We start from the raw sequence: 27,801 nt of genomic DNA on the forward strand, positions 1-27,801 counted from the left end.
TTTAAAGTGTCGCCTATGGCCAATTTTGGTTGCCGTCGTTTTCTGCGATGTCGCGGGTGCGCGCAATTTTAAAGCTTGACATGTTTAGTGTCTATTTAACCGACGTGACCTGATCTTTAATATTTGACCAAAAAACTGGGTAATAATAAATGTTTCCTAACATAATGTTACAAAAAACGTTTTTTTTTCAAAATTTTCAGTAATTTTTCCTAATTATAATAAAAAATAAAACCCGTAGTGGTGATTAAATACCACCAAAAGAAAGCTCTATCAGTCCCCAAAAAATGGTATAAAATTAATTTCAGTACAGCGTTGCATGACGGAACAAATGTCAGTCAAAGTATCGCAGCGCTGAATACTGAAAAATGGCCTGGCCAGGAAGGGGGTCTAAACACCTGGTCTTGAAGTGCTTAAAACATTTTTTTTAACATTTTAATCTAATTGTTTTAAAACTTTTTTTTTTACTTCACTTAATTGCTATCACATAAGGGGGGTTACAAGCCCCCTGTGTGATCGCATATTAGCGATGACAGGTTCTCTTTACAGTAACATTAAGGGTCAATTAGACCCCCAAATGTCACCTTTGCACTTCAAATAAGCTAGGAAGCAATCTAGTGGCAGCTGAGCCGCCAGAAACGCTTCCACTGTAAATCCGACAGTCTGCTTTACACACACACAGTCTGTTTAAAGGGGCCCGCTGCCAGCGACGTATATACTGCTATTTTATTTTTTGTTTAGAGGGAAAGAGACAAAAAGGTACATTTTAAGTTTTCAGTTCAAATTTAATCCATCGAAGCGTAACTTTTATTAAGTTTTACATTGGGGGAGGGTAAGAACCTGTTGGGTTTTTAGCATTGTCTATCTCTGCTGGATAGATTTCTCAGGACAAAAAGTGACAACAGCACCCTCTATTTCTTAAAGGGCATCACATGGACACACTGAGGTCACAGACATAAAATACATTAAAATTTAATTTTGAACTCTTCCCACTCTATACAAACCTAAACAAAAAAAAAACCAAATTGGACAAACTAAGGCTTTACTTGCCAATTTACTGTCCATTAGCAGACAACCATGTGCTGTGTTTCTAACAACCTCCTCTTCTATATCATGAAATTTAATAGAACAACTTACATAAAAAATACAGGTGAAGCTCCTGCTTCTACATGGGAGCATACCTTTTGTTTCTTGGATGAGACCTGTAATGCTAGAACATACTGGGTAGGGATAACCATGTACAGGTTTCAGTTTTTAAAATTGATAAATATCTCCTGTTAAGAGCATTAACAGTTTGTTATTTTCACACAAAAGGTAGTTTTTTATTGTTTTCCTGCACACTAGTTTTAGTGTGCAGATTGGACCAGTCCGACACTAGATTTTCACAGACTGAGCTGAAAACAGCATGGGAGGCTGTAGCTGTCAGAAGACATGTACGCGTTTGTGTGCCTGTACAAATTTGCCTTTAAAAGTAGAATTTGTACTTCAATTTCCAGGAAGTAAACTTTGGAAACCAGTAAATGCAGTGGTACACCACTCTGTGCCACATAATAGATTATATGAACAATTACCTCATACAACAGACATCCTAATGACCAAATATCAGATTTGAAGTTGTATCCGTTTTCATGTATCCTTTCTGGTGACATGTAATAGGGGGTACCAACTGTAAACAAGAGGGGGAAAAAAAAAAAATCACTGGAGCACAATATCAATAGTAAAAGGACAATGTAAGCAAGTTAATGGTTCATTTTAGCTATAGAAAATCTGCTGCCCCAAGGGACTGGACACATGTCCATCTCCAGACTACTACACTTAAAAGATTGCACCACTCCTCCACAGCACAAAAGCAGGGGGAATCTAGGTGCTCACCGGCTGGAGCTCATCCTCACTCTTGCGTTGGATGCAGTCAAAATAATAAAACATCCGCCGCACTCCATATGTCGATGGAAACTTCATTTTTTTCAAATAACACATCTACACAAAGTCCACTCTCAGGTCTGCCCCTCCAATGCGTTTCATTTTGAAATCCTGGGCTTAAATCGTAGAGTTCACCTCCGGACCACTGCTTTGCAACTTTTGCCTTGTTAAATTAAAACATGCAAGAGATGAAACTGATCCTTGGGTACTCTGGGTGGAATCACAGTAGTAGTAGTACAGTAAACTCCCCATTATCCGGCATTCAAGCAACCAGAAGAAAAAAAAAAAAATCGAGGACATATGTCCTCAATTTTTTTTGCCAGTTACTTGATAGACATTTGCACATTAAAATTTTTTGTTAGCAGCTAAATTTATTTAGTTGCTAACGAAATTCTCTGTTTACATCTTGCGGCGGCCAAGGGCTAGATTGCTCAGTTGGCAAGTGAATGCAAACAACGGGCAGTGGGCGTGTGCAATAGGCAGCCTGCTATTGGCTATGGCAATTTGAAATAGCCAATAACAGAATCTAGCCAGCAGGTGAATGGGGGTTGTTGCTTGAGAGCTAATAGTAACTCTCGAGCAACCAGAAACTACAGTTATCCAGCATCTACCAATCCCCATGGGTGCCGGATAACTGGAAGTTTACTGTAGTAGTAGTAGTAGTGGTGGTGGTGGTGGTGGTGTTTAAACACCTTGATGAGTTTCATGTTGAAATGCATAGTCATAAGGCTAATCCTAATTACTAGTAGTAATTCAGCCTTATGAGCAATCACTTCAGCATGAGACTACTTGAAGGCATTCATGCACCATGGTTACCATTTTGATTTCTAATAAACCTGATCTACGAACAAGCTGCATGGACTTAACACTAGGGACGGCTTATGCAACATTTAAATCCCAGTTTTTCTGTACATATATCTATATATCTCTATGTATAGAGATATATAGAGATATATAAAAGCCCATAGTAGCAATTTTGCTGAGATTACCAAAATCCAATTGTTGGCATGTCTGAGGTCAGCATATCATATAGTGAACCCAAACAGTACAGTTCAAACGTATAATACAAAGTAGTGATTTTCTAAATGCCTGCCAATAGGCAACCTAGGGCACACAAAAAACAGGCCACATTGATGGTAAAACATTAATAGCAATACCACAGATTGTACAAATTAACAGGTGACAGACAGACACAAGTGAGGTCACAGGAATGCAGAGGGAGGGGGTGCACTGTCACAGGGAAGCAAAGGAACTGGAGAGAAAGGCTCGTTTTGTGTCTAGAAAGTGAAGGACAGTAAGATAAGAGTGGTCAATCAAGAGGTCATCTCCTTTGCAGAGCGTGGTTGGGAATGAAGAGGATGATCTGTCTGTATATCACTTTCTACATCACACAGAAGCATGGGATAAAAAGCAACATACACCATAGGAGTTAAGTGACTGAGCTGTGAAAAATACTAGGCGAGACTTTAACGCTTACAGAATAAGGCCTAATTCACACCGAATCTGTTGCGTTGGATTACCATCCGTTTTTTTTAACTGATGGTAACGCAAGGCCAATGAAAAATGAATGTGTGAATGGGGACAGTTTACACCGCAGTGTTTATACTTCCCAGATCAGTTTTTCTTGCTCTTAAAGCAGAATTAAACCTTTGTTTTTTTTTGCATATCTCTACTGCGCTGAAGAAAAACAAAAAGTACAGCATGCTCTACTTTTTTTCACTGCAACGCATCACAAAAGTATGCTAATGCAACGCATCACAAGCTATTACAGTGAAGCATGTCAACTCAGGACAAGTTATTTCACAAAGCTTTCCCACCCCCCCAAAAAAAGAAAACGCGACAGAAGGAAAAGGAAATTGACAGGTACCTTTCGATTTTGGTGTGAATGCATCCTAAATGAATAAACCCTGTAAGTTGAAACTAATTACAGTATAACTTAAGTACAATTTAAACTCTTTTAAAAGGGAGTTAAGATTTACAATATTTAATTTGTAGATTTAATTTGTAGATTTAAATGTTCAGACGGATATAAATTTATTAATACATTCTAATGTCTAAGCCTCAAGCATACAAGCCTCAAAAAACATTTGCCGAGGTGCGTTAGGAGCCAATTTCTAAATGCATCTGGACTCATGTAATGCTTTTCTCTCACTCATTGTACGCCAAGTCATTTTAACAGCACCGAGGTGCGTTAAGCCTAGCTACGCTTAGATAAATATGTGCATCCTGGAACAGTTCGGCCTGGGTTTATGCAGCAAAATATGTAAACGCATTTAAACTGAGGAAGTTATGTGGGAAGCATAGAGTTTGTTTATACTTCCCAGATCAGTTTTTCTTGCTCTTAAAGTAGAATCAAACCTTCTGGGGTTTTTTTTTTTGCATATCTCTACTGCTAGCAAGCAGTAGAGATATGCAAAAACATTAATAACAATTAAAAAAAGAAAGTTACCAAAAAAGGTAAAACTTACCTGCGTCTCCGCCGCGTGTTCCTGTCCGAAGTTCTGAAGATTCTTGGGAGGCCGCGAAGGATCATAAGGCAGGCGCATGCGCAGTAGAGATCTTCAGCCGGGAGAAGAGGAGAGACACAGGGCAAGTTAATGTAGGCATCCGGCAGCATGCCCATGGGACAGTCAGCGCTGGATCAGAGACCGGCACCAGACTCCTGAAAACTACTGGAAAGAAGATGATCGGATCAAGAGGCATCATTTAAGGTAAGTCCTTAAAGCACCATTGGGGTGAGGGGGATTTTAGACTTTGTCACCTTAACTGCAAAAAGAATTGCAGGAAGCCTTTTGTGAACGACACCTTAAAAATTAAATGTTAAGTGGTTTTGGACTTTTTTTTTTTTTCCAGGAAATTCTTTTTTTCTAAAGTTGTTTTTTTTTAGTCCGGTAAATATGAACAAATCGTTTATTAAACATTTAACATTACCGATGTGCTGCTACGCTCTGCTCACAAAACAAGTATATAAACTGAACAAGCCACAGGGAAAAAAAAACCCTTTAGTATCTTATATTTTATTTTGACATTTAGTAAAGCAAAACTGGGAAAAGACCTATAGATGAAAAACCTATTTCTTTCCTGTTTTACTCTTTAACGGATATTGTAATGTACACACCTTCCAACACTACAAGAGCAGCCAGAGAACATAGGTAACATCTAATTAAGCATTTTATTTTACAGCTTCAGCAATTCAGCTACTTATGTCACCTTTAGCCCTTCACGCTGTACAGTGAATGAGCATAATGTTCCCTGTCCATTGAATCTAGTTGCAGTTATGCCAAACCAGTAACTAGCAGGCTAAACTAGGGGGAGAGAGGTAAAGAAAAAAAAAAAAAAAGGCTGTAAAATATGATAAATCTTAAAAAACAAGAACACATATTAGTACAGAGGTAAGCAACCTAGGCACTCCAGCTGTGGCCAAACTACAAATCCCATTATGCCTCAGAGTCATTTCTGCGGCTGTCAGTTTTGAAATGTCTCATGGGATTTCTAGTTTCCCCACAGCTGGACTGCCGAGGTTGCCTACCCCTGTATTAGTAAGGGGGGGGAGTAAGTGGAATTGAATATAAACCGCCCTCTAGTGGCCTGCACGTCTTTATATTTAATACAACATGAAAATCATGACCAAGCAGGTAAAAAAGGCAAATAACTCACATTAATGTCATAGCTACTGCAGTGACAGCTTAAAATATTGTGCTCACTAGAAAGACACTATCAACGTTACACAAGTGTTAAAATCTTAGAGTCTGTCTACAACAGGATATCTATGCTGTTATAAACAGATGTGTTATGATTGTAGCATGTCAATGATCAAAGCTGAGCCTCTTGTTTTAGCTCATATTAGTTTTGAATTGGTCTCTCCATCCTGGTAGAGGTACCTTGCAATCTCCCTTATCTTTTGATTATATGTGTGATATGGTTTTGTTTACCCAAGTATGAGAACAATAAAAAAACGAATGTGCATAAGCGCTGTATGTTTTGTAAGTTTACCAGCTTGGGAAAATGCCATGAGCGTACATCTATGAAGCATTCACTTTCTCCTATGTACCATTTAATTAACTCAACTTACAATATGGTAATAACTTTTCCAATAAAAACACAACCCCGTGTTCTAGCATTTCCCTTTCATAAACATGCAGGCATTTTGGAGCAGGCAAAAAAAAAAAAAAAGCAACTTCCCTGATTAGAAAGGTCGCGTATTTTGGGACCAAATAAATGGGTTTCTTTTTATGAAGCCCTTGTAATTCTTTATTCATTATACTGCTGGTAAAATGTCTTTCCTTCATAGGCTAGTCTCTGAATTTTTTTCTCCCCTTTAAATCTTAACAACGCAACCATAAAATAAATAAATCGGTGGTTATGGTGGCAGCGGGTTCTTTTAAAGTCAGTTCCAAGGTCAGAGGTCGTCATAACAGGAAACTCCTGAAAGCTACGTGAAATTAATAGTGTGCCTCGACACAGGTTAATAGGGCTTTCTGGAGGGGGCTGTGGGTTTCACAGCTGACACATGGCATCAGACTGGGCAGTAAAACACCCACTCAGTACCCGTGCCTCTTAGGACAGCTTACCTAAAGAATGTGCAGCTGTGGTTTTGGAGCTGAAGAAGCGGCCCAAGCCTAAATCCCCCAGCTTCACCACGCCTGTGGCTGTTATAAACACATTGGCTGGCTTAATATCTAGAGGGAAAATGGTACATTTAAAAACTCAATACCAAAACAATACAATCAGGAAGTCTGTACATATTAAAACATAAATGCAATAAAAAAATAACACTTACTGTCCAGAAATGCAACTTTATAGAATAAATGTACAACTTTATTTTTAATTAATGTAGATCTTATGTACCGTGTTTCCCCGAAAATAAGACAGTGTCTTATTTATTTTTTTTGCACGAAACAAGACACTAGGTCTTATTTTCGGGGGATGTCTTACCTGGCTGGGGGAGGACCGGACGAGGTCCCGGAAGGCGGCGTGCTGTTGCCGGTCCCGGTGGATGATATTCCGCTTCCATCGTGCGTGCGGGCGCTGCGTCTGGCGTGTGGGCGGGCCTGTGGGCGGGTGTGTGGGCGGGAGCTGTGGCCGGTCTTTAGATTCAAAATTCAGTTTATGTGCAGCTACCCCAAAAGTAAGACCTAGCGTATTTCTGTAATATAAGACCTACCACCGAACTAGGTCTTATTTTCTTATATTACAGAAATCCCCGAAATCCCCGAAGACAGCGCTAGGTCTTACTTTCGGGGTAGGTCTTACTTTCGGGGAATCACAGTAGATAGTGGTGGACACCTATGCTAGATTTCCTCCTTTTTCAATCCCAAACATTCTATCATCACCAACAAGAGCTAAAGGCTTACAATGACACACCTATGACCCTTCAAATAGGGCTTGTGCAAGTATTTCCGAGTTCTGCACCTCTAAGTACAGTGACTACAAGTGTCAAGCATTCCCAATACACTTGATGCCCTAGCCTTACCCACATTTCCACAGATAGGGTCTATATGCTGACTTTATATGAAGTAGAACTATGAGGTGAGTAAATTACACTCATCCCCATAGTTAGGGCCAACGTGTGACATTGAAACTGTCACACGTCAGCTCTATTGATCGGGAAGTGAGCGGAAACATACAGCTGCTCCCTTACTTCACCTCTCCCCACAGTGCTGACTGGAGGGATGGATGTAGGAGGGGGCAAGCAGAACCTGCGGTCAATCAGGCAGCAGGGTGGATTTCTATAGTATTGTCCGGATCCGTCCAGGTGCGGCGCTCTTTACATATTGCGGGCAATAGCCCGCTATGTTTGGTTTTGGGTCACAGGAGGACATTTGTATATGTCCTCCCGGGACCCTAAAGAGAACTATGGGGGAAAACACTTACCCCATAATTCTCTTTTAACCATAACAATAATGCAAGCCAGTCCTAAACAAGTGGAATTCACTGCAAAACACTTCAATATAGGTGTATAAATATTGTATATTGTCAGTGGTATATCTTACAAAACCCAAAGGTCACAAGATATACATGGACTTTGCATATTTAACCCAAGTGTGTTTTTTATTGACTATCACTTGGGATAATTTTATGTGATTTATCAAATACATTTTTGTAATTTTATACAATGATCTATGTCCTCTCAATGCTACATGCACATTACCACTTATGTGTGTTTTCTGGTTAATATGATCTCGTATATGGGATGGCACTTCAGAATCTACAATAATAATAAAATAGGTGGGGTCCACTCCTCTTTTTCTTGTATTAGCTGTGCTTAAGTCACAATGGGAAGAATCTACCAATTCTCTCCCACAGCCAAGCACAAAACAACAAACAGGAACACGATTTACTGTACGAGTTTAGTTTGATCCATACATTTCTCCCTCTGCTGTTTAAACGTAGAATTGCGACAACATAAAACAGGACCCTGACCACTTCTCAATTGTGCATATGCTGTAAGTGAAAAGCTATGCAGGGATAAATATGTTGCACATCTTTTCGAAACCACCTTAGTTGGTTGCCCAGGATTGCAGATGCGTGGGTCGCCAATACTAATTGTCCGTTACGAATAAGAGACGGCCTGAATTGCGAAAATTTAAGTGGTAACTGCATGAAATCTCCCTCATTATTTGTTGGACTGCCTGTGACTGAGCAGTCAACATCTAGCGGATTCTCTACAAAATAAACTTTTATGTGGATCTTTTCAATGCTGAAATAAGTTATCGATCTGTTGACAAGAAAAATAGAATTCCCGTATATTTTAAAAATGATATGAGACGTGCAGCTGCTTTGGATTTTACGTCCTTTAGTCTGCCGCCAGGCTTGTTGATTAGTTTGCAGTGCTTTGTGTGTGAGTTTTTGCAGCCTCATTCTGGGACTTCTTTCTGAAAACTAGAGTAAGTCTCTGTTCACATTTATGTGATGTGGGAATGCGTGCGGTAATGCATGCAATCCCGCGCCGCATGTTGCAATGTTAGGTGCGCTGTGGTATCATTTCTTAGGCTAGGTTCACATCTCAGCGACACCCGGGATGCGCATCTCGGGGCCACGCAATCGTGTGCTAGTGATTTCAATGGGTACCTTTTTTGCAACACACGACGCACTGCTTTTTCAATTGCACGGGGGGAAATGCGGCAGGAAACCATGTGATCCGCCAGGCACGACTGGGGTGCCATTAGAAAATAATGGCACCCACAGCGCGAGCGGCTGCACTGGGCGACTCTGTGACCATGCGGCCATCTGCACGATTGCCATGCGGTCAGGTGTGAACCCAGCCTTAATGGCACCCCAATGCACCCAGCCATCACATATGCGTTGTATCGCACCACATTGCATGCTAGCCTTTTATCATGCGATGGGGTTAGATGTGATTGAAAAAAAATGTATGTGCACATCTTTGAATGCAAGTTAGCTGCGGTAGGCAGCCCATTCAAATGAGTGCACCCTGCCGCACCTCTAAGTCCCTGTTCACACCTGGGCGTTTTGACGCTCAAAGCTAACTGCGACAAAATTCTCAACACAAGGAATCCCATTCATTTCTATGGCCCCTGTTCACACCTGAGAGTTTTGTGTCAAGCTGTAAAACACCGAGCGCAGGAAGGTTACCACTTAGTTCTCCTTTATTTACTGCACCTAGGTGTCCTACACTTTCCAATATCCAATTGCAGCACTCTTTAGTGTGGCTTCTTTTAATTACTGTACCCCAAAACATTTAAAAAAAAGTTTATCTTTTAAAACTGCATATTAATCCGCTGAACAAAAATCCTTCAAGATTAAAGCGTTAATGAAGTCAATGGATGGTACTGCTTGATGTTTAAAAGTTTTAGTTTCCTGCAGAATTAACAGGTCAGCTGTCAGCAGTGGCCCTAATATCCCTGGTGCTAGGGTGGCTCCTTACCCTTGCAGGATCCTGTGTGAGCATCTCCACAAACACACAGGCAGATCAAAGCCAGCCACTCCCCTGCTCCCTAAATATCCCTCCTATCTTCTGCCTTCTCCAAGTTAGTAGATAGACAGCTGCTGGAGATTGCTCTGTGCCTTGTGATCTTGAACTGGACAAGAAGTTCAGAGAAGTCAAGTTGAGAGTTGGTCAGCTGTTATGAAAAATAATGAATGTGCTTAGGCAAAAAAAATGAAAGAAATACTTTGCTGGCCAATATATATTTGATCTAGATTCATTTTTGAAAAAGGTTTGAGAGTTTAATACTACTTTAACATTTCTTGTGTGAAGTTGAATAAAAACTAAGAGCCGTCATCAAGGAAAAACCCTAAAGAGCCATCTTGGGTTGCACACAGAGAGGCCAGGAAAACAGAACAGTCTTTTCTAGGAGTACAGTACAAGAACAGTCCTAGTAAAAAAATCCTTCCACTCCCATCAAGCCTCCATTTTATAGCACGCAAAAGGGAAATCATAAAGAACGGAGGAGATACAGATCATGAATTGTTCATGGAAAAAAAAAAAAAGTTTCAAGTCAAAAATTCTCTTTTCTTAAATCATATAGATGCAGATACTGGTTTTTCGGTATCAAGTATAGATGTTTCATTTTCGGTACTCGCCAATACTGAATACCAGAAGTCCCATTAAGGAAGCCAGGCGGCGTGTAATGACTAGCCAACTTCCTGATACCGGAAGTTCCTGTATCGGGAGTATTGGGCGAGTACGAGTACCCGCCCAAATACTTGGTATCGGTGCATCCCTAGTACAGGATGCCGGATCAGTTAACCACGGAATGGCCCAAAAGCAGTTCAAATAAAGGGTGGGCAGCACAGCAACTAAGCTCTAACAGGCCCAAGTAACAATGGGTCAAGGGGGCACGACAACTCAGATAATAGCTTGAAGCACTTTACTGACCTCGAAACTGGCATCAGAAGAGGCCAAAATGGGGCGGAACTACCGCCGATGCAGCCGGACCGGGGCCTGAGGCTGTGGGGGGGCCCAGTGGGGTCCGGTCCTGGGCACCCCCACAGCCCCGGTCCTACAATATGGGGCAGTGCGGGGTCCCGGGGTTAGAACACCGGGGCCCCACACTGCCGACGGGCTTCTCAGTGAGGGGGCAGGTCCTGTGACTCACCTCCCTTCCCGGTGAGTCACAGGAGACGCGTGTGTCACACGCCCCGCCCTCTGCAGTGCAGACATCGACACTCCCTGGCTGCTGAGATCCTCTGGCTGGCTGAGTCCGAGCGGCTTGTGTACTACTATTTCATGTAATTAGACAAGTGGATTATAATGGGGAATATTACACTGTAATGTTCCCTATTATAATCTATTTGTCTGATTAAATTATTACAAACAGGGCCTCTGTTCTATCAATGTTTGAGACCACGTTAGAAAGTGCAATAGAAAAACGTCACCAGCACACCGCAAGTTGAAAAAGCAAAATGTTTATTTATTGCCAATAGCTGTATCTCATTGGCAAGCGCTTTCGGGGCCACGCAGGATCCCCTTCATCAGGCTTAGAGACACGCTGGAATGTGGTCTCAAACGTAATCTTGCCCAGTTTTTCAGCGGTGGAATAGGTGAAGAATTCCAACGCTTTCTCCACTGTTCCAGGGCAGATCGGCATCGAAAAATCGCATGTGCAGGAGAACCGATTTGCCCTGGAACTGCTGATCGGTCCTGAAATGTCACTTCTATGCGAGTGAGTGCGGTGACTTCTTTGTGAGTGCGGTGGAATGTGAGATCTCATTCGGAGGTCACACCTATTGGCGGGATTACGTTAAAACCTGTGACCACGTCACACATTCTAAACGTAGTCACAACCTTTGAAAGAACACCGCCATCAGGGGGGAATGGCCGGTACCCATGTGAGGGGTCTGGGCAGCCTCTTACATGGGTATCAACTGTACTGGGAAAACATCCACCTGCTAAAGCTTAAAAGGAGAACTGAGGCGAGTGCTTTTCACTCATCCTCATAGTTGTAGCCGACCCGTGACAATGAAACTGTCACAGGTCGGCTCAATAGATCGGGAACACATACAGGCGTCCGCTCACTTCTCGATCCGATCCGGTCACGGCTCTCTGCCGTGACAGGGGAGGGACTGGACGGCTCAATAGATCGGGAACACATACTGGCGTCCGCTCACTTCTCGATCCGATCACGGCTCTCTGCCGTGACAGGGGAGGGACTGGATTCCCCCCTCCCCTGTCCGATCCTCCAGCACTGACTGGCGGAACGAACGCGCTCAGGTGGATTGAAGAAACAATCTTGGGAAGACTTTGCGTTCCCAGTCAAAGCCATCCTCTCGAGGCGTTCCTTGCATGGCAGTTCAGTAGACCAGCAATAGAGGTCAAAGGACCCTCCTTTATTTGTATTTAAAAGGAGGCTCATCACTGGAGATTTTGTGAAGCTATCAGCCAACCAGTCAGCGCAGTAGCACAGAGCCAAAGGCAGGAGCCCACTGTGCTCATGGACTGACTCATAAGACAAAATAGATACAGGGTCATGAGCCATGCTATTTGCCCAGGCAGCTAGAGTTTGGCAGATGGGCATGCTTGCAACAGCAACTTGCATGGGAAGCCCAGACAAGGAAAACAAAGGACTTCTCGCCTCTTGTTTACAGGCTTCTTGAAAACAAGGTCATCCTTAACTACATAAGGGTTTTGTTTAGGCAGGAGATAGCTGGGTCCACAGCAGGGACAGTATATTTCTTAAGGAAACCCTACTCAACCAGACATTGCTGAGCAAAGCGCTTTGGAAATCTTTACAGGTTGAGACCAGTCCTCCATACAACACAGGTTTTATGATTGAGTGTACAGGAAAGGTCTTTGCTAGTTTGGACATTTTAAAAAGGAACCCAGGCTGGAAACCATATAATGGACCAATGCAGGCTGCTCTTAGTTAAGGCATTTGTAAACCACATGAAGGATTGCAATGGTATCTTTTGGTGTTTTTGAGACATTTCAGCAAGATAGAATCTCTTTCTAATCAGATTCTTCTGAAACGGAAGAAGAATTTCCCTTCTCCACCTCCTCAGGTAAGCTGAGAGCTATAAGGGGAAAGAGACTGACTCTGGGATGGAAGCTGATGGAGCCCGCTTGCAACTTCAGCAGTCTGCAGCCTCCAAAAGGGCTGACATACTTCTCATGAAGTTAGCCTTAGTGGCTGAAAACTACTCTTTAGGCTAAATATAGGTGTGCGGCCAAGGGAACAGTTGAAGCCTCAGGCCCCATTCACACTGAGCGATTTATCGAGCGATTTTTGCAGCGATATCGGTCATATTTCCACGCGATATCGCTCTATGTAGCTTCTCCAATCCATTACAATGGAGCTGTTCACATCTCGTCGCTCAATATCGCTTGTAGCTCGTCGCTGTAGCTTGTTGCTCCTACATGACCCTTTTATTTGAGCGGTTTTGCTCCTGATTGGATACAGCCCAATAGGGACAAGTCGCTCATATAAAATCGCACGATTTTCATGTCGCTCAGTGTGAATGGGGCCTCAGAGTAAGGGAGAAACTTACACTGGGGACAGCTGTTTGCTCAGCTTCAGCCTGTGCATACGATCTGCCATGTGTGGTGAGGAATAGCTCCCAAAGAGGCACTCACAACCTTGACCACTGCAGAGAGGGAAGGGTTAGCCTTTGGTGCCAGACACTAGCAGCAATCTGATGATTGCTTGCTGTACTGTAGTAGGCAGCAGAAGTGGCCTGGCACGCGTATGTGCAGTATGATCCAAATCTTCGCAGGTGTATGGGCAGCCCCAATTGACGAGAAAAAAAAAAAAAACGACAACCAATTTTTAAAAATGGCCAGCTGACTACGGCTGTGACATTCTATGTAAATGTGTCAATCATTTCCCCGCTAATAACCCCAGAAGGGACTGAGGCATCAGCACACTGGGCCAGGGAAAGACACCCACTCACAGCAGTATATTCCCTACATAGCAGATTTCAGGACGCTAGGTCCTGGCTTTGTCCTCCCAGTGAGATTAACCCTGAAGGGGACTTACGGGACAGGGCTCCAGCAGATGAAGCCCTGTCCTTTGACCATGGCCCTGGACCCGTACAGCACAGTGCTGCTAACTTAATGTGATCCACTACGGCAGGATCGAATGCATTACAGGCTGGCCCCACATTATCTTCCAGAAGGGATCTGGGTACAGTCCCTCAAGGCTCAGCCGAGGAGTCAACCGATTAAGAAAGCTGCAGTAGTGCTACAAGAATCTAGGGAAAAATAAAAGACAAAACCACAAGATGGAGGTTAGCTTCTCCCAGTAGAGAGAAGTCCATCACTTAGGGCTAGTTCACACCATCCCGATTGTGGCCAAAACGCACTGGTTCGATAACGTGGCACACACTACTTTTTCTGACGGTACCTGACCAGAACGCAGGCACTGATGGGCCATGTGTTCCTGTGCAGCCGACCGCATTGCGGCCGAAGGGCGAGGTTGCGGTGCTATTGAGTTCACTGCACCACAACACTCCCTCCCGCCCCAAAAGAAAGTGAGTCGGCTGGAATGCAATCCAGTGCGTTCCGGCCAAAATCGGAAGATAATGTAAACTAGCCCTATAGTACACAAGCAAAAACCTGTGGCTTACTGAGAGGTGGAGTTTTTTTTTGCCAGTGTCCAATCACTTTAAAGGTGGCAGTATAACTCATGGCTAAGAATGATCTTGTGTCCTGTACTGTATATTTCAAGTAGTATTAAACTCTCAAACTATTTATCAATAATGAATCTAAATCAAACACACAAAGACCAGCAAAGTATTTCTTCATATGTTTACCCAAGCACCTACAGCCATCATATTTCCAAACAGCTGGTTCCAACTCTCTCAACTCGGCTTCTTTGAACTTCGTGTCCAGTACAAGATCACAAGGGAAAGAGCATTCTCCAGCAGCTGTCTATTTGGAAATGGGAGAAAGGAAGGAAGAGGTATATGGCTTGCTTTGCTGTGCCTGTGTGTTTGTGGAGACGCACACAGCCTAATAGCACACACAAGGGTGGCTCCTTGGGAACCTGCAAGGGAAAGGAGCCAGCGCAAAACAGAATATCAGGGCCAATGCACAGGGGACAAGCGGATTCCGCAGAAAACAAACTTAATAATCAAGAAGCAGCATCCACTGTAAATGATTTAATCAGCATTTGAAATAACTTAACATTTTGCCTTTAAATATCACTTTAAGAAAAACACATTTCCTTTACAAGTGCTTATTCACACCACATTGCACTGCAACACACGATTGTATGTGCCCAGGTGTGTTGCAGTACACTGTGTTAGGCACTGCAGCACACCAACGCACATTGAGGCATCACAGGTGGTGTACATGGGCCCTTGTACACAAAAAATGGCGACAAGCTTCCACACCTATCAGGGTTATAGAGTAAACAATGACAATATCTTCCATAATAAAAAGGTATATTTTATAGAGCCACAATTTTTTACTTGCTATAAATAGGCAGAACTGTTACAGAAACTCCTGTGTGAGGCATCCTGGCCCAGAGAAACCTAAAAGGTTAGTAGTTACCTCTATGCATGACACGGCGGGAATGCATATGTTCCAAGGCACTGCACAGCTGCACAAAATACTTCCAAACTGTCCTCTCAGGGATCAGCCGCTTCTGTTTCTTAAAATGCTAAAAGTGTGTAAACAAAAAAAGGCACAGACATGTTAGGGACTGTAAAATGATAATACTTGAAGAACTCTTAAATTAAACTACATATAAAAGTAAAAAATACATTTGTGAACTATTTTAGCACCAAATGAGTTTTACTATACAGTAGATTGACTTTTTTTTTTTGGCTTCACACATCTCTGCTGCATTGCAGAGCAAAGATGAACTTCCTGATTCAGCTTTACAAATTTTTGTGCCATTTTTCTGCTCAATGAACATTATATTAGCAAAGTTATGAAGATGATTCCTTGTCCAGTGAACAGGTTGGGGAAGGAGAGGTGGAATAGTAAACTGTAAAACTAAGCCAACAAATAGGAATCATGTCTTACCGTTCCTGTGTAATAGATGCATACAGAACACATAATTTTATGTACATTAACTACATATTTAGCATTCAACCTAAAGTACCATTTTATCAGCATGTCATTGCATAATATGGCAAAAAACAAACATTGATATTGTTGAAAATGCCAAATGTGTGCCATATTAGAGAGAAGCAAATATGCAAATTCTTGCAAGTAAGCATTTGTGTCTGCTGCAATCAGACAACTGGCACATCATATACATTTCCAGATAAGGGGGAAAAAAAAAGAATTATATATATATATATTAGGGCTGCAACAACTAATCGACATAATCGATTATAATCGATTATTGAAAAAGTTGTCCACTTTTTCAATCATCGATTAATCGGCTTCCGATTGGTTGGCCCTGTTCACGGCTCCACGCTGCGCGCCACACTTCCTCCCCACCTCACGCTCGCTGCTGCCAGACCTGCCCGCATCCACATGCTGCACCTCCTCACGCTCACCGCCCGCCCACATCCACGATCGACACAGGGACGCGGGGAGAAGAAGTAATATCGCTAAACAATACAACAAATTACTATTGTTGGTACATTTAAAAAAAGTTAATTTTAAGACATTTATCCAGCCCATAGCTTCAGTATTACTGGCAAGCCAGGCAACTAATTAGGCAGAAGAGTTACATAGGATAAGTCATTATTTCTGTTGTCGATACAAGTTACTGCAGTTCTTGTAGCTTAAACGTGAGATATGAGATATACATCTAGATAGATATACATATACACACACATATATACACACACACTAGATATTATTGCCTATTTAAGGCCCACTTTAAACACACTGGAAACAGTTCACGAACGACAGCACATGCGTTATCCTAATTCCCATGTGTCATTTGCCATTTCTCAAAAATAAAGTTGTTAATTCACTGAAAGTTTCATCACATGCATGCTACATTTTCAAGCGTTGTGGTATATTACATGTAAAACCTAGCCACGACCAACAGACAAACCTCCAACACTTGCAGGTAGTGTCAAACCTTGCCCAGCCTATCCTGCCATATGAACATTCCTGTAGGCCAGCGAGGCAGTTTAACATTGTAATGGCCCAACAGGAATGTGTGGAAGGTATGTGGGAGCAGGCAAAGCTTGAATATGACATGAAATGTTGGCACTTTATTCAATCAGAACAGCCTTGGATTCGGTTATAGCAGCAGATGACTGCAGGCTGCTGAAGATATATGTGGGCATCTCTAGGTGCCTGCACTAAAAAGCAGCTTTAACAGTGATGGTCTATGTTATGAGGGGTCTGTTGAAGAAAGCAGAAAAAAGGACAAAACACCACTTCATGAGATAAAATACTGAGAAATAAAAGTTTTCATATTTTGGTATGTAAACTGAATGTTTTGATTAGAAAATGATCATGCAATAAAACACCTACACAGTTAATAACTCATGTTGCTTAGTCAATAGATCCTATTGTGAAGGAGCCCCTTTCAACAGACAAATGAAAATATGCATGTCCATAGACCAAAAAAGCACATCTGTTGTGAACAAAGCCCATTAACTTGACTTTTAAAAAGATTGCATTTTCCTGTCCTAAACATTTCTGGTGTAAACAAGTTTTAAGCAGAGTGATAAAGGTAACTACAGATGTGCTAAGTGCATGTAACAATGTTATGTCTCACATATGGGAAACATACACCAAAAGAAAAACTAACTTGAAAACACTGTATCCTAGGCAAATATTAAAAATTATACAGAATAATAAACTTAGTCAATTCATCATAGTCCTGAAACCTGCCTGATTTTCCTAACCAGATTTACACATCAGAGAATGTTTGATGTCAATGAAATGGAGATCAGCTTGTTAACATATGAAGACATAATTTTGCTTCATTTCACAATCAGCTTGTTTCCCAAACCAACACATCGGAAAAGGTTCCCAGTTTAAAAGGAACCTGTAATAATGTTTATCTGGCACAGCCGAGGTTCCTAAACATGCCATTTTCAGTACATGCCTTTCTCCGAACCAGAAATGCAAGTCTCCGGTGTGCCAAGCGAAAGACATAACAGGTTCCTTTTAAAAGTAATTCATATCAATGGAGTATCCCCCCCAATATCCCCAAATCAACCAATGCAAAATCTCTGCTGCCGGCTATTGTATTCAGTAAGCCGACACTTGCTGCTGTCTAAATACCCAAACAATGACTGCACCTGTTTGGATGCAGTCACTGTTCAGCTAACATTGTATCACCCTGCTTCTTTGATTTTTAAAAATAAAGTTTGTCCAGCCATGTGGTGTCGGCAAGGCCACCCACTGCTCAAATGTTGCACTGGTTTTAGCTGGATAGTCTGTCTTATGCCGAATGGATGAGTAATGGAGCACATTTCACTTGTACTTATTCTCAAGGGAAGCAATGAGCAGAAAACAATATTCTGGGTAAGGGGGAAAAAAAAAAGTCTGTTAGATAGTTGTAGTGGAAGCAATTGGTCTGGAAAAAATGTTACTCACTCTGTTGTCAAAAGTCGGCACCTATAGAAGATGTCTATGGACCAACAGAAGGGAAGTAAATTTATTGTGCTAATGAAAATAGGTTTAAAGCTAATGAATAAAAACGTATATGTGGCAGTAGATCAGCCATCAAGCTATTCCAATGTTTACCCAGTATTCCACGCATGTCGTTGTGGTTCTTATTGTATTGGGTTATAAATGCCACAAGTTTGATTCTTTTCCTCGCCATTGTTCTCACTGCCATTTGACTCCAGTGCCCTTAACATTCTCGATCCTGCTGGTATCTCAAGTACTATGGTTACTTGGGATTTACTTTATTACACTGTTCTAGTTCCACAATTACTGTTAACACACGGTTTTCTTTTGAACATAAACAGACAGAGCTGTGAATTTACAGTTATCCAGTGTGGTGCAAATATGTATAGATAAGCACTTACAAGATAAGCACTTATCTTGTGATCACCTGTCTTTTTATAGTAAATTATGAATTATTTCCCAAGTACAAGACACTTTGTCCCATGTATGTTCATATGTTCTATAGATTTCCCTGTCTTGGAAGTGAGCAGTCTAGTCTCAGTAAGACTCTGCTATATTTTCAATATACTGTGGTGGTGAGTGAGAAGACTCAGTTGTGGACTGATAGTGCCAGAAGTGTGTTGGTCGATTCCCTTCTAATAATTATCCAATCCTTTTCTGCTGCCTCTATCTACTCTGATATTGCCGGACATCTCTCCTTCCTAATTTCTATTCAACCACAATATCATCAACATCTGCAGTTCAGTACTAATCTGAACTCCGTATCCAAGGTACAAATCATTTCTACATCTACCATACAGAATGCTATTTTGGGACTAAGTGTACAGTTCTGCTACTAGGCTTATGACTATTACCCTCAACACTTAGACTTTATATATGAATATTTTTTATTACCAATATTTATTACCATATTTATTTTACATTGTTACAGTTTTATCTCCACATGTTATATAAATATGTAATCTTGTCTGAACCATTATTGTATTACTTTTTATCATAAAAAAATTTTAGACATCAAGTTTTGTTTCTTTTAATATTTTGATTCTCTACCTTAATGAAGGGAGGAGTCTTGAGTTTGTAAAACAAGTTGGCTTTCCACTTGTGTATTTTGTGTATTTTGTTAAGTAAACAGTTTTTTTTTTATTACAAGTATTCCTATTTTATTCGGTTGTTGCTATTGTCTATTTTTGGAATATATTTTTCTGTTAAAAAGGAGAACTATGGGGTCAGTGTTTTTCCCCATAGTTCTCCTTAGGGTAACGGGAGGACACAAAGTAGCGTCCTCCCGTTACCCTAAGCTCAGTATACCGCGAGACATTTTTTTTTTAATTATTATTAGACAGCCCCGATGCTGGCGATGTACACTGTACGTCGTCAGTCACGAAGGGGTTAATTAGGGATGCACCGATACTTTTCAGATACAGTGCCGATACTTGGCACTTTCATGAGAACTACCAGCATTGCAGCGATTGGAGCTGGGACTTGGCTCTGGTGCTCCACCACTGTCCTGAAATCATTAGTCTGTATTGCTTTATGAAAAACTGTCACATACATAACAAAAATGTTATCTGTAAGTACTTGGGCAAGTATCAGTACTTGCAAAAATGGTATCGGTGCATCCCTTTATATCTATAAAAACAAAATCATACATTAAAACAGAGATGTACAAATCCCTCTGTTTGCTCCTTACAAATGACAGCTACCTCCTATTTTTTATTAATTTTTCTCTAGGTCTAGTCTTGGAGCTCGAAAAGTATCTGTACTTGGTATCGGCGCATCCCTACTGTTAATATTTTCTTGCATTAAAACAATATTTAAAAATCATTAAGCTGACTCTCGAAATGTTTTAAAGACCTTTGTAGAACACTGCCTTATTTTAAACTATATTCCTGTCTGTAGTGACATCGAGTGTCACAGACATTTCTTAAGGACAGAATTGTCATAGCAAGTTCTGTGAACGATGTGCGTTTTCCTTAAAACACAGGGTGCCAGCTATTGTTTGTATGGATAAAGGGTTTACTGACTCTAGTGATGATCACTCTCAGTCTGCTGGCACTTAGATTGTTGTCCCATGAGATGTAAAATCTCTGTTCTGGGTGCCGGAGAGTGCCGTCATCACATGGAAGACTCAAGCAGGGAAGAACTGATACAAGCCGTGTGCGCTCGCGCTCCTTTGGGAGGAACACTGCAGGCTGCCCCAGAGCTGCTAGAGAATTGTGAGCTGGCAAGGCCAATGGGACCTCTGCCCATGCACTTAGGATCTGACATACTGTAGTATAACTAAGGCAAATGAATACACACCAGAAGCTACTAGGGTATCCACAAACAAATGCAGACGCAAGAGAGGTCTTATAGCTGGAGGTGACTGTCTGTTAGGCAACAGTAAGGACAAACCAAGTTAAACTGATGACATTTGCAAGGAGAGCAGTGGCAGGAAATTGCCTCATGCTAAAAAAGCAGAAGCAGTCTGAATGCAAACATGACACGTTCTCCCCACGTTTCTCTTAAGGGTCACAGGAGGACATATACTAACCGCCTCCCGTGACCCAAAGCTCAGTATATTGCGAGCTACAGCTCTGTCGAGATCCACCCAGCTGCGCGAGTGACAGCTGGCTCTCCCTATCTAGAGGCAGAGTGAGCTGTGCCCCCCCTCCCGTTCCTCCTCTCAGCGCTGGAGGATCAGAGAGGGGAGGGGGGAATCCCTGCAGGGAGCAGTGACTGACAGTCACGGCTCTCTGCAGGTAGATGATCAAGGAGTGAGTGGCGGTATGAATGAAATGAGTGTCACACGATGACTCAATCGATCGGGAAGTGAACACATACCGTCACTCGCTCACTTCTCGCTCGAACTATGAGGATGAGGGATTTTCACTCACCTCATAGGTCTACTTTAATTCTCAAAGTGTTAATCCTTACAGGGAAATAATGGGAGAAAACAGTGACAATTATGCAATGCTCAAACAAGGAAAGTCCCAGACTTACCACAGTCGCAGGCCTGGAGAGCATTCCATGGGTAACAAGCATAGTAACTAAGTACAGGAAAGTGCCACATGCAGAACCCAGTAAACATGTAACATTCCAGGCATTTTTCGTTTCTCCCGTGGGCATGCACCCAAGGGAGTGTTTAAGGATTAGGATCACACCAGAGGCTAGGTGTCTGTTAAGTGCCACAAGCAGACCCCAATGCCCAAAAGTAAGATTACAGGATAGACCTGTACCTTGATTGTAGTCTGTCAGGTATGGCCTCCAAAGTGGTACCAAGATTTAGCCAATCCTAAAAGCTGCAAAGAAAGTCACAGCAAAATAAAAAATCTTGAAGTAAAAATGTCTAGAATAAAACGTGTAAACTTTTCTCCAAAGAGAAAAGATGTTTATCCTCCTAGGACCCTAGCAACAAACTAAATCATCATAGGACTGGGATGGGCTATACTTGACGGGCCAATCGGGAAGCCGGGCGGTGGTTTATGACCCGTCACCCGGTGTCCTTACTGCCTGGGAAGCCGATGTTCTATCGATAGAACACTGGCTTCACTTCACAGAGCTGCCTGGCTCCCTGACTAATCAGGAAGCGGGTCATGAGGTGCCATCCGGTTTAGGACGAGGTCCCCGGCTTCCTGATTGGTTAGGAAGCCAGGCTGCCTAGCCTCAAGTGAAGCCGACTTCCTAGCGAATCAGGAAGCCGGGAGGAGGGTCATAAACCCCCGCCTGGCTTCCGATTGGCAAGGAAGCTGGCTCCATGCTCCCGCGGCACCGCCGGTCAGAAGGAGGTTGCGGTATCGGAGGTAAGTATCAAAGCATTTGGACAAGTACGAGTATCTGTGCATCCCTACTCCATGTACAGCTGATTATTACCAAAAATATATGTCTGATGGATAACCATCGCTGGTATGTGTGGGGGGGTATTCTCCAATCACACAGATTTCTGATAGTAGCATTAGCTAGCTCAACATTTGGCTTAATTATCTTGACAAGTAGAAAGCTATGGTAGGTATGTATATGCTTCTGCCAACCAACAGGCTATGAAAGTGAATGACAAACCGTAAACCAAACCATGGATTAAATAAAAAGCACTGGCTACCAACTATGCACCCAACAATGAAAATTTTTGTATTCAAGGCTTTTATACCAGATAAAATTAAATGGGCAGTATAGCAAACATAACAGTTATTAAAAAGAAAAAAAAAACCTAGGTCAAAAAAGAAAACTGGCACAATTTACAAAGCTTTTTTACACACACCTTTATGCTAATAAGCAACCTAGCGTTATACTATTGTCTATAGGAGACATGAACACTAGGCACAGAAAACTGAAGACCAGCCCCCAAAAAAGCAATAGCCCCTACCACCTGCTCAGTTGTTGCAAGCAGTCCAAAGAGAGAACGATAGCATATGATGGTAAGGAGCGGTGTCCCTCAATGGAATACAAAAATCCTATCTTCTCTAGTATTCACTGAGGGACAGAGCTTGATGACAATCAACAAACTAGATATGTTCAAAAGAAGTTCAAACTGAGAGGCAGAGGTACTAAAAACCAACAAAGGAAAAAACAACCAAAAGAGAAAAAAAGGGGGGGAAAGAGGGCATTAACCACCCCCTCGCAAAACCTTTGACCAAAATTACCACAGATAGCACACAGCACACTCCGCCGATCGGTACAAGCGATCCGGCGGCTGTACAGACACCAGATTGCTTGTATCTAAACAGAGATCGCCTCCTGTTTACAATTGGACCAAGAAGACGACTGCAGCAGCAGCTATGTTCTTGGTGAAACCACTGCAGCAGCTGGCCGTATTTGTATGGACGTCCGCAAGAAGTGATTAAAACGCACATATTAGATCTGAAGTTTAGTTAAAGCAAGAAACCGTGGAGAATAAAATGGTGGCAGTTGACATGTTTTATGTCACACGATATTTGCGTAACTGTTTATTAAACCCAATGTTGAGTAAAACAAAATACATTTAAATTAATTTTAGTATACACAAAACACAATACCCAATTTTGGTAAAATATAAAAAAAAGATGAGGTTGCATCAAGTATATAGATACCAAATATGTCAAGCCTTAAAACTGCACGTGAACCAGCAACAAACTTCAGTACCCAAAATTTTCCATAAGCAACATCAGTGGAAGAAAAGCCAAAACATTTTAGTTTTGGATAGTGTATGGAGGGTTATAACTGGTCAGCTTTTTTTTTTTTAAACAGCACAATATGTAAAATAAAGAAGTGGGTTCCCCCATGTGGTCAGCTCGTTAACTTTACACAAAGCACAGACCAACATTTAAAAGAAAAAACAGGAGGGCTTCCCTATGTGACCAGTTTGCATAATGTATAAGTCAAACTCAGCAGTCAAAAATCCTAATATTTCTCCTGCAGGAGGTAGTATAACCTTAGATTGCTTATTTTTATCATCAAGCTGTATCCCTTAAAGAACAATAGAGAAATATATATTGCTTATCCTTGTACACTCTCTCTGTGAAATTAGCCTAAATTGGCAATTTCTTTAAATAATAAACATTAAGCAGAATACCTGCACCACCCACCTCAGTACAGTCACTGTGTATGTGAAAGAGTCTTCACAAGTCATTGCTCACATACCTTTATCATCCTAGATAAATCCCCAGCATCTGCCAGTTCCAGAACTATATTCAGTTCATTGTCCTCAATGAAGGAAGCATAATATTTAATGACATTTGGATGGTTCAGTTGCTGAAAATGAAGAAAAGATACTCACAAAATTAACATACAGCTGCAAAACTGTGTAAACACTCAGTCAATAAAAAAATGCGATAGGAATACTTAATTTAGAAACGTAAGTACATGTAAATAACGACCAACTGTACATCGCCAACATGCCACATTTCATTCAAGACTTGTTTACCCAGGGTCACTTTGCTCACTGTACCTATATAGCCTTAACGCTATATTTTTCAGCCAGAATTGGTCTTTCATTTATAAATTTAAAACTAATGTATTCTGATCAAGTGAAATTGGATAAGCATATATTAGACTCTTCCTCAGATTGTATTTTACAAGCAATTGTTTTTTCAGTCCTTTAACCGACGGCTTTATGTTATAAAATGATAAAACATCTAGTTCAATTTTCTTCAGCTAATCAGCAAAGCATAGCACCTCGTTTCCTATAATGTGAACAATAAGTACAGATTTTCTTATGTTTTTCTTAAATTGTTTCTTGATTGTTAAATACAAAACTACACTAAATAATCATACTTTATAGACGCCTATGGATTTATTGCTGATAACACTTATACACTGCAGAGTGGCAGCTTATACTCCAAACTTCTGGGCCTTGCTTCAGTGGAGGGAATGAAATTGCCCTAATAAGCGCCAACTATGGAAAAAGCTACAGACCTTGTTAAACTGTATTTTCTGCATAACCGAGTCTTTACTGATTATGAATGATTTCATACCTAAATAAAATGGAGTCTTATAATATGACATATCTTTCTAATGCTTGACTTTTTGGATGGAAGATTATTTTTGTTTTGGCTTATATTGCTGCATACTTGGACCTTGGCTGAAGTACACAGCATGACTACATGAGACAGTTCTTGTCCATATTTAAAAATACAGCTGTTAACTATAATGCCCATCTTTTCTAGTCGTTTTCACCACCCAAGTTCATCTACTGGATTCGCTCAATTTACAAGCGTCATCAGGGAACACAGAATTGGGAAATTAGAGGATTTCCTTTTCCAGTAAAATGATAAGGTAATGTGAGGTATAGTAATGTAAGGCACAGTGAATGATGCCATTATTTTAATTTTTTGCAAGATGCTTTGTTAGATTTGTACTTGGGATTTTGAAATCAAAGACTTAAGAGGAATGTAGGGGATTGGCTTTGAATACAACATTCTATTCAATTAGGTAATCTGGGATCACCACCTCTCAGGTAGAGTGCATCAGAGAAGATTAACTGAAAAATGTTATGCATTTCAAAAACGTGTAAAATGCTACCAACTGATTACTTGCCGACTACTTTCATCGTCATAAAAAACTTGTCAGATCAGTTAAATCGTTTTATACAATTCTATGGTAGCCTGTTAAAAATTATCAATATAAAGAAGTTTAACAAAAAGCAGAAAGCATTGCCCTTTTAAAAGAAAACTCCTGCGCAATCTCATCTTGGTAACAACAAAAAAGTTTGAGGGCAACATATAATCCCACTGTGCATGTTGTAAAGGGAGAGCAAAGTGAACTTTAATGCAGTTTTATCTTAAGATGTAAACATCTTTCCTCTCTTATTTAAAGATGCCAAGTTCATAGGAGATGTGAAGAATAAGCGGTTCAAAGCCTTCGTGTGGCACATTGGAAAAACGGGCTCAGCTAGACGAAGGAAAAAGCAAAATCATCAAAGCATCAGATTTCACAAAAAGCGCATTCTACAAACAATCTTAGGGGTGCTTCAAAAAGTGTTTACCTTAAGGAGGTCAATCTCTTTGATACAGTCAGCTCTTGCCTTGGCATCCATCAAATCAAAAATCTGCAAGGGATTAAATAAAGATGAACAAGATTTTATTTACAAAGATGTTGTTAATAAGGAAGTACAACAACTGCAGCACTTGAATTACCTGTATGGCCAATAGTCATGTGACTAGTTTAAGAGTTCAGCAACTATAAAACGCCAAAGAAAACTAAATATAAATTCCATTTCTGTATTTCACAATAAGGTAGCATGCTTTGAGGATTAAAAGTTAAAATAAATGTTAACACATGAACAGCGTCTCATTTTGAGCAGGGTATTCATGTGGTTTATTCTGCCTAATCCCTTTCTCTGAAGACAACATGTGGTAAAACTCAGATTCTGGCTTTCTGCATTTAATATTCTACAAATTTGAGTTGGCTACATGAAAATGACCACAGTAGGCTTTTCAAGGAGATAAAGCTTGTGAGCTGCCCTTAGGGAAACTTACCATCGCATCTTTTCTTTACAGTGATAGCTCCCTTCTAGCAGGATGCATTATGAAATCAGAGGGCACACAGTCACTTGTCACTGCAGCCACTCACATTGCGATCTTGCTGGAACCTCTGCTTTATTTATTTATTACAGGTATTTATATAGCGTCGACAATTTATGCAGCACAAGCACAGGGAGAACATGCAAACTAACTTGCAGATAGTGACCTGGCCAGGATTCTAACCTGGGACCCCCAGTGGTGCAAGGCAGAAGCGCTAACCACTACGCCAATGTGCTGCCTTGAAATAGTTTGTTTTGAAGAAACCAGTGGTTAAAACAGACCTAACTAAATAACGTCTCAACCTCCACTGATTTTGTACAATCTAGCTTTTGGCTTGAATTCCTCCAGAGACTATGCCTAGGCACTGCTCTTCTTCTAACCTCATAATTAGCACCTGCGTGTGAAATCATCTAAGTCCCACCCATTCTAGACTCTATTAGGGGATTTGAAGTAAAATTTGGTGATGTCCCTCCTGTGCTGCTCACTGTTCTTCTGAGGGACTGTTGTGGTCATATGTCATTAGAATTTCGATCATCCGAAACTCTTAGAGTGTGTGCTGGCTCGACAAAAGTCGTTTACTCAATTGACTTTTGCCAAAGGAGCCAGGCCGAAAATTGTGAGCTGCAGTCACTGTTTGGGTATTCTAACAGCTGTGGGATATTGCTCCAACCACACTGTTTAATGTGAATAGAGATATCTGTAAAGGCATCTTACAATTATCATTTGATAATCGTCCGCGATCGCGTTTTTTCGTAGATATTCGGCCAGTTGATGGGACGTGCACGATCGCAATTGCTGTACAACTGGCCGAATTTGGTTGAATGGGCAGAATAGAAAACTTTCGTCTAAACGGATGAAAAACGATGGATTAGTGGCATTTTCGTACAACAAAAATTGCAACATAAACACTGCACATGCGCAAACGAAAATCCGTTCTGTCGATTGACAAAAATAGAACAGTTAACACTGCTAATGAACGATAAATCGAAATCTACATTGGTTTGTGCATGATGGGCTATTTGAATGAAACTCGAACGAGGGCGCGATGCTGGAACAAAAATAAATTGAATGATGGTTGTAAGGTGTTTATTCAGCCAATGTGCTGCATTAAAAAACAAACAAAAAAACGACTCGTGTAGGGCCAACTTCAACAGTGAGTGCCTGAGGACTTACAATGCTGAAGCTAAATACTTTCTACACTACTGATGTGTTTTGATAATTACTCTGCTAATTAGCCTACAAATGTCAGGTGGTCATAATAATCTGGCCACATATATAGATCTATATAGTTAGATAGATATAGATAGGATAGATATAGATATATCTATATACAACGCACATTCCAGGTCAGGTCACCACAACGCACATTCCAGGTCAGAATTTTTCAGTGTATGTATGTATGTACGTATGTATGTATGTATGTATGTACGTATATATATATACATA

At 41.1% G+C, this 27,801-nt stretch overlaps 1 protein-coding gene across 1 annotated transcript in view; it reads right to left on the bottom strand.

Annotated features, from left to right (window-relative positions):
- NEK7 (NIMA related kinase 7) overlaps window positions 1-27,801 on the bottom strand; it is a 92,944-nt gene that overhangs the window by 29,662 nt on the left and 35,481 nt on the right. The window contains exons 4-8 of the mRNA XM_018564551.1: window positions 25,818-25,880; window positions 23,975-24,085; window positions 15,374-15,482; window positions 6,489-6,596; window positions 1,569-1,663 (exon numbers count right to left, since the gene is read on the bottom strand). Of these exons, the coding sequence (XP_018420053.1) occupies window positions 1,569-1,663; window positions 6,489-6,596; window positions 15,374-15,482; window positions 23,975-24,085; window positions 25,818-25,880 (486 nt within the window). The remainder of the gene's footprint in view (window positions 1-1,568; window positions 1,664-6,488; window positions 6,597-15,373; window positions 15,483-23,974; window positions 24,086-25,817; window positions 25,881-27,801) is intronic.

This window comes from Nanorana parkeri, unplaced genomic scaffold (genome assembly GCF_000935625.1).
Source record: "Nanorana parkeri isolate BGI_ZX_2015 unplaced genomic scaffold, ASM93562v1 scaffold759, whole genome shotgun sequence".
Classification (NCBI taxonomy): Eukaryota; Metazoa; Chordata; class Amphibia; order Anura; family Dicroglossidae; genus Nanorana; species Nanorana parkeri.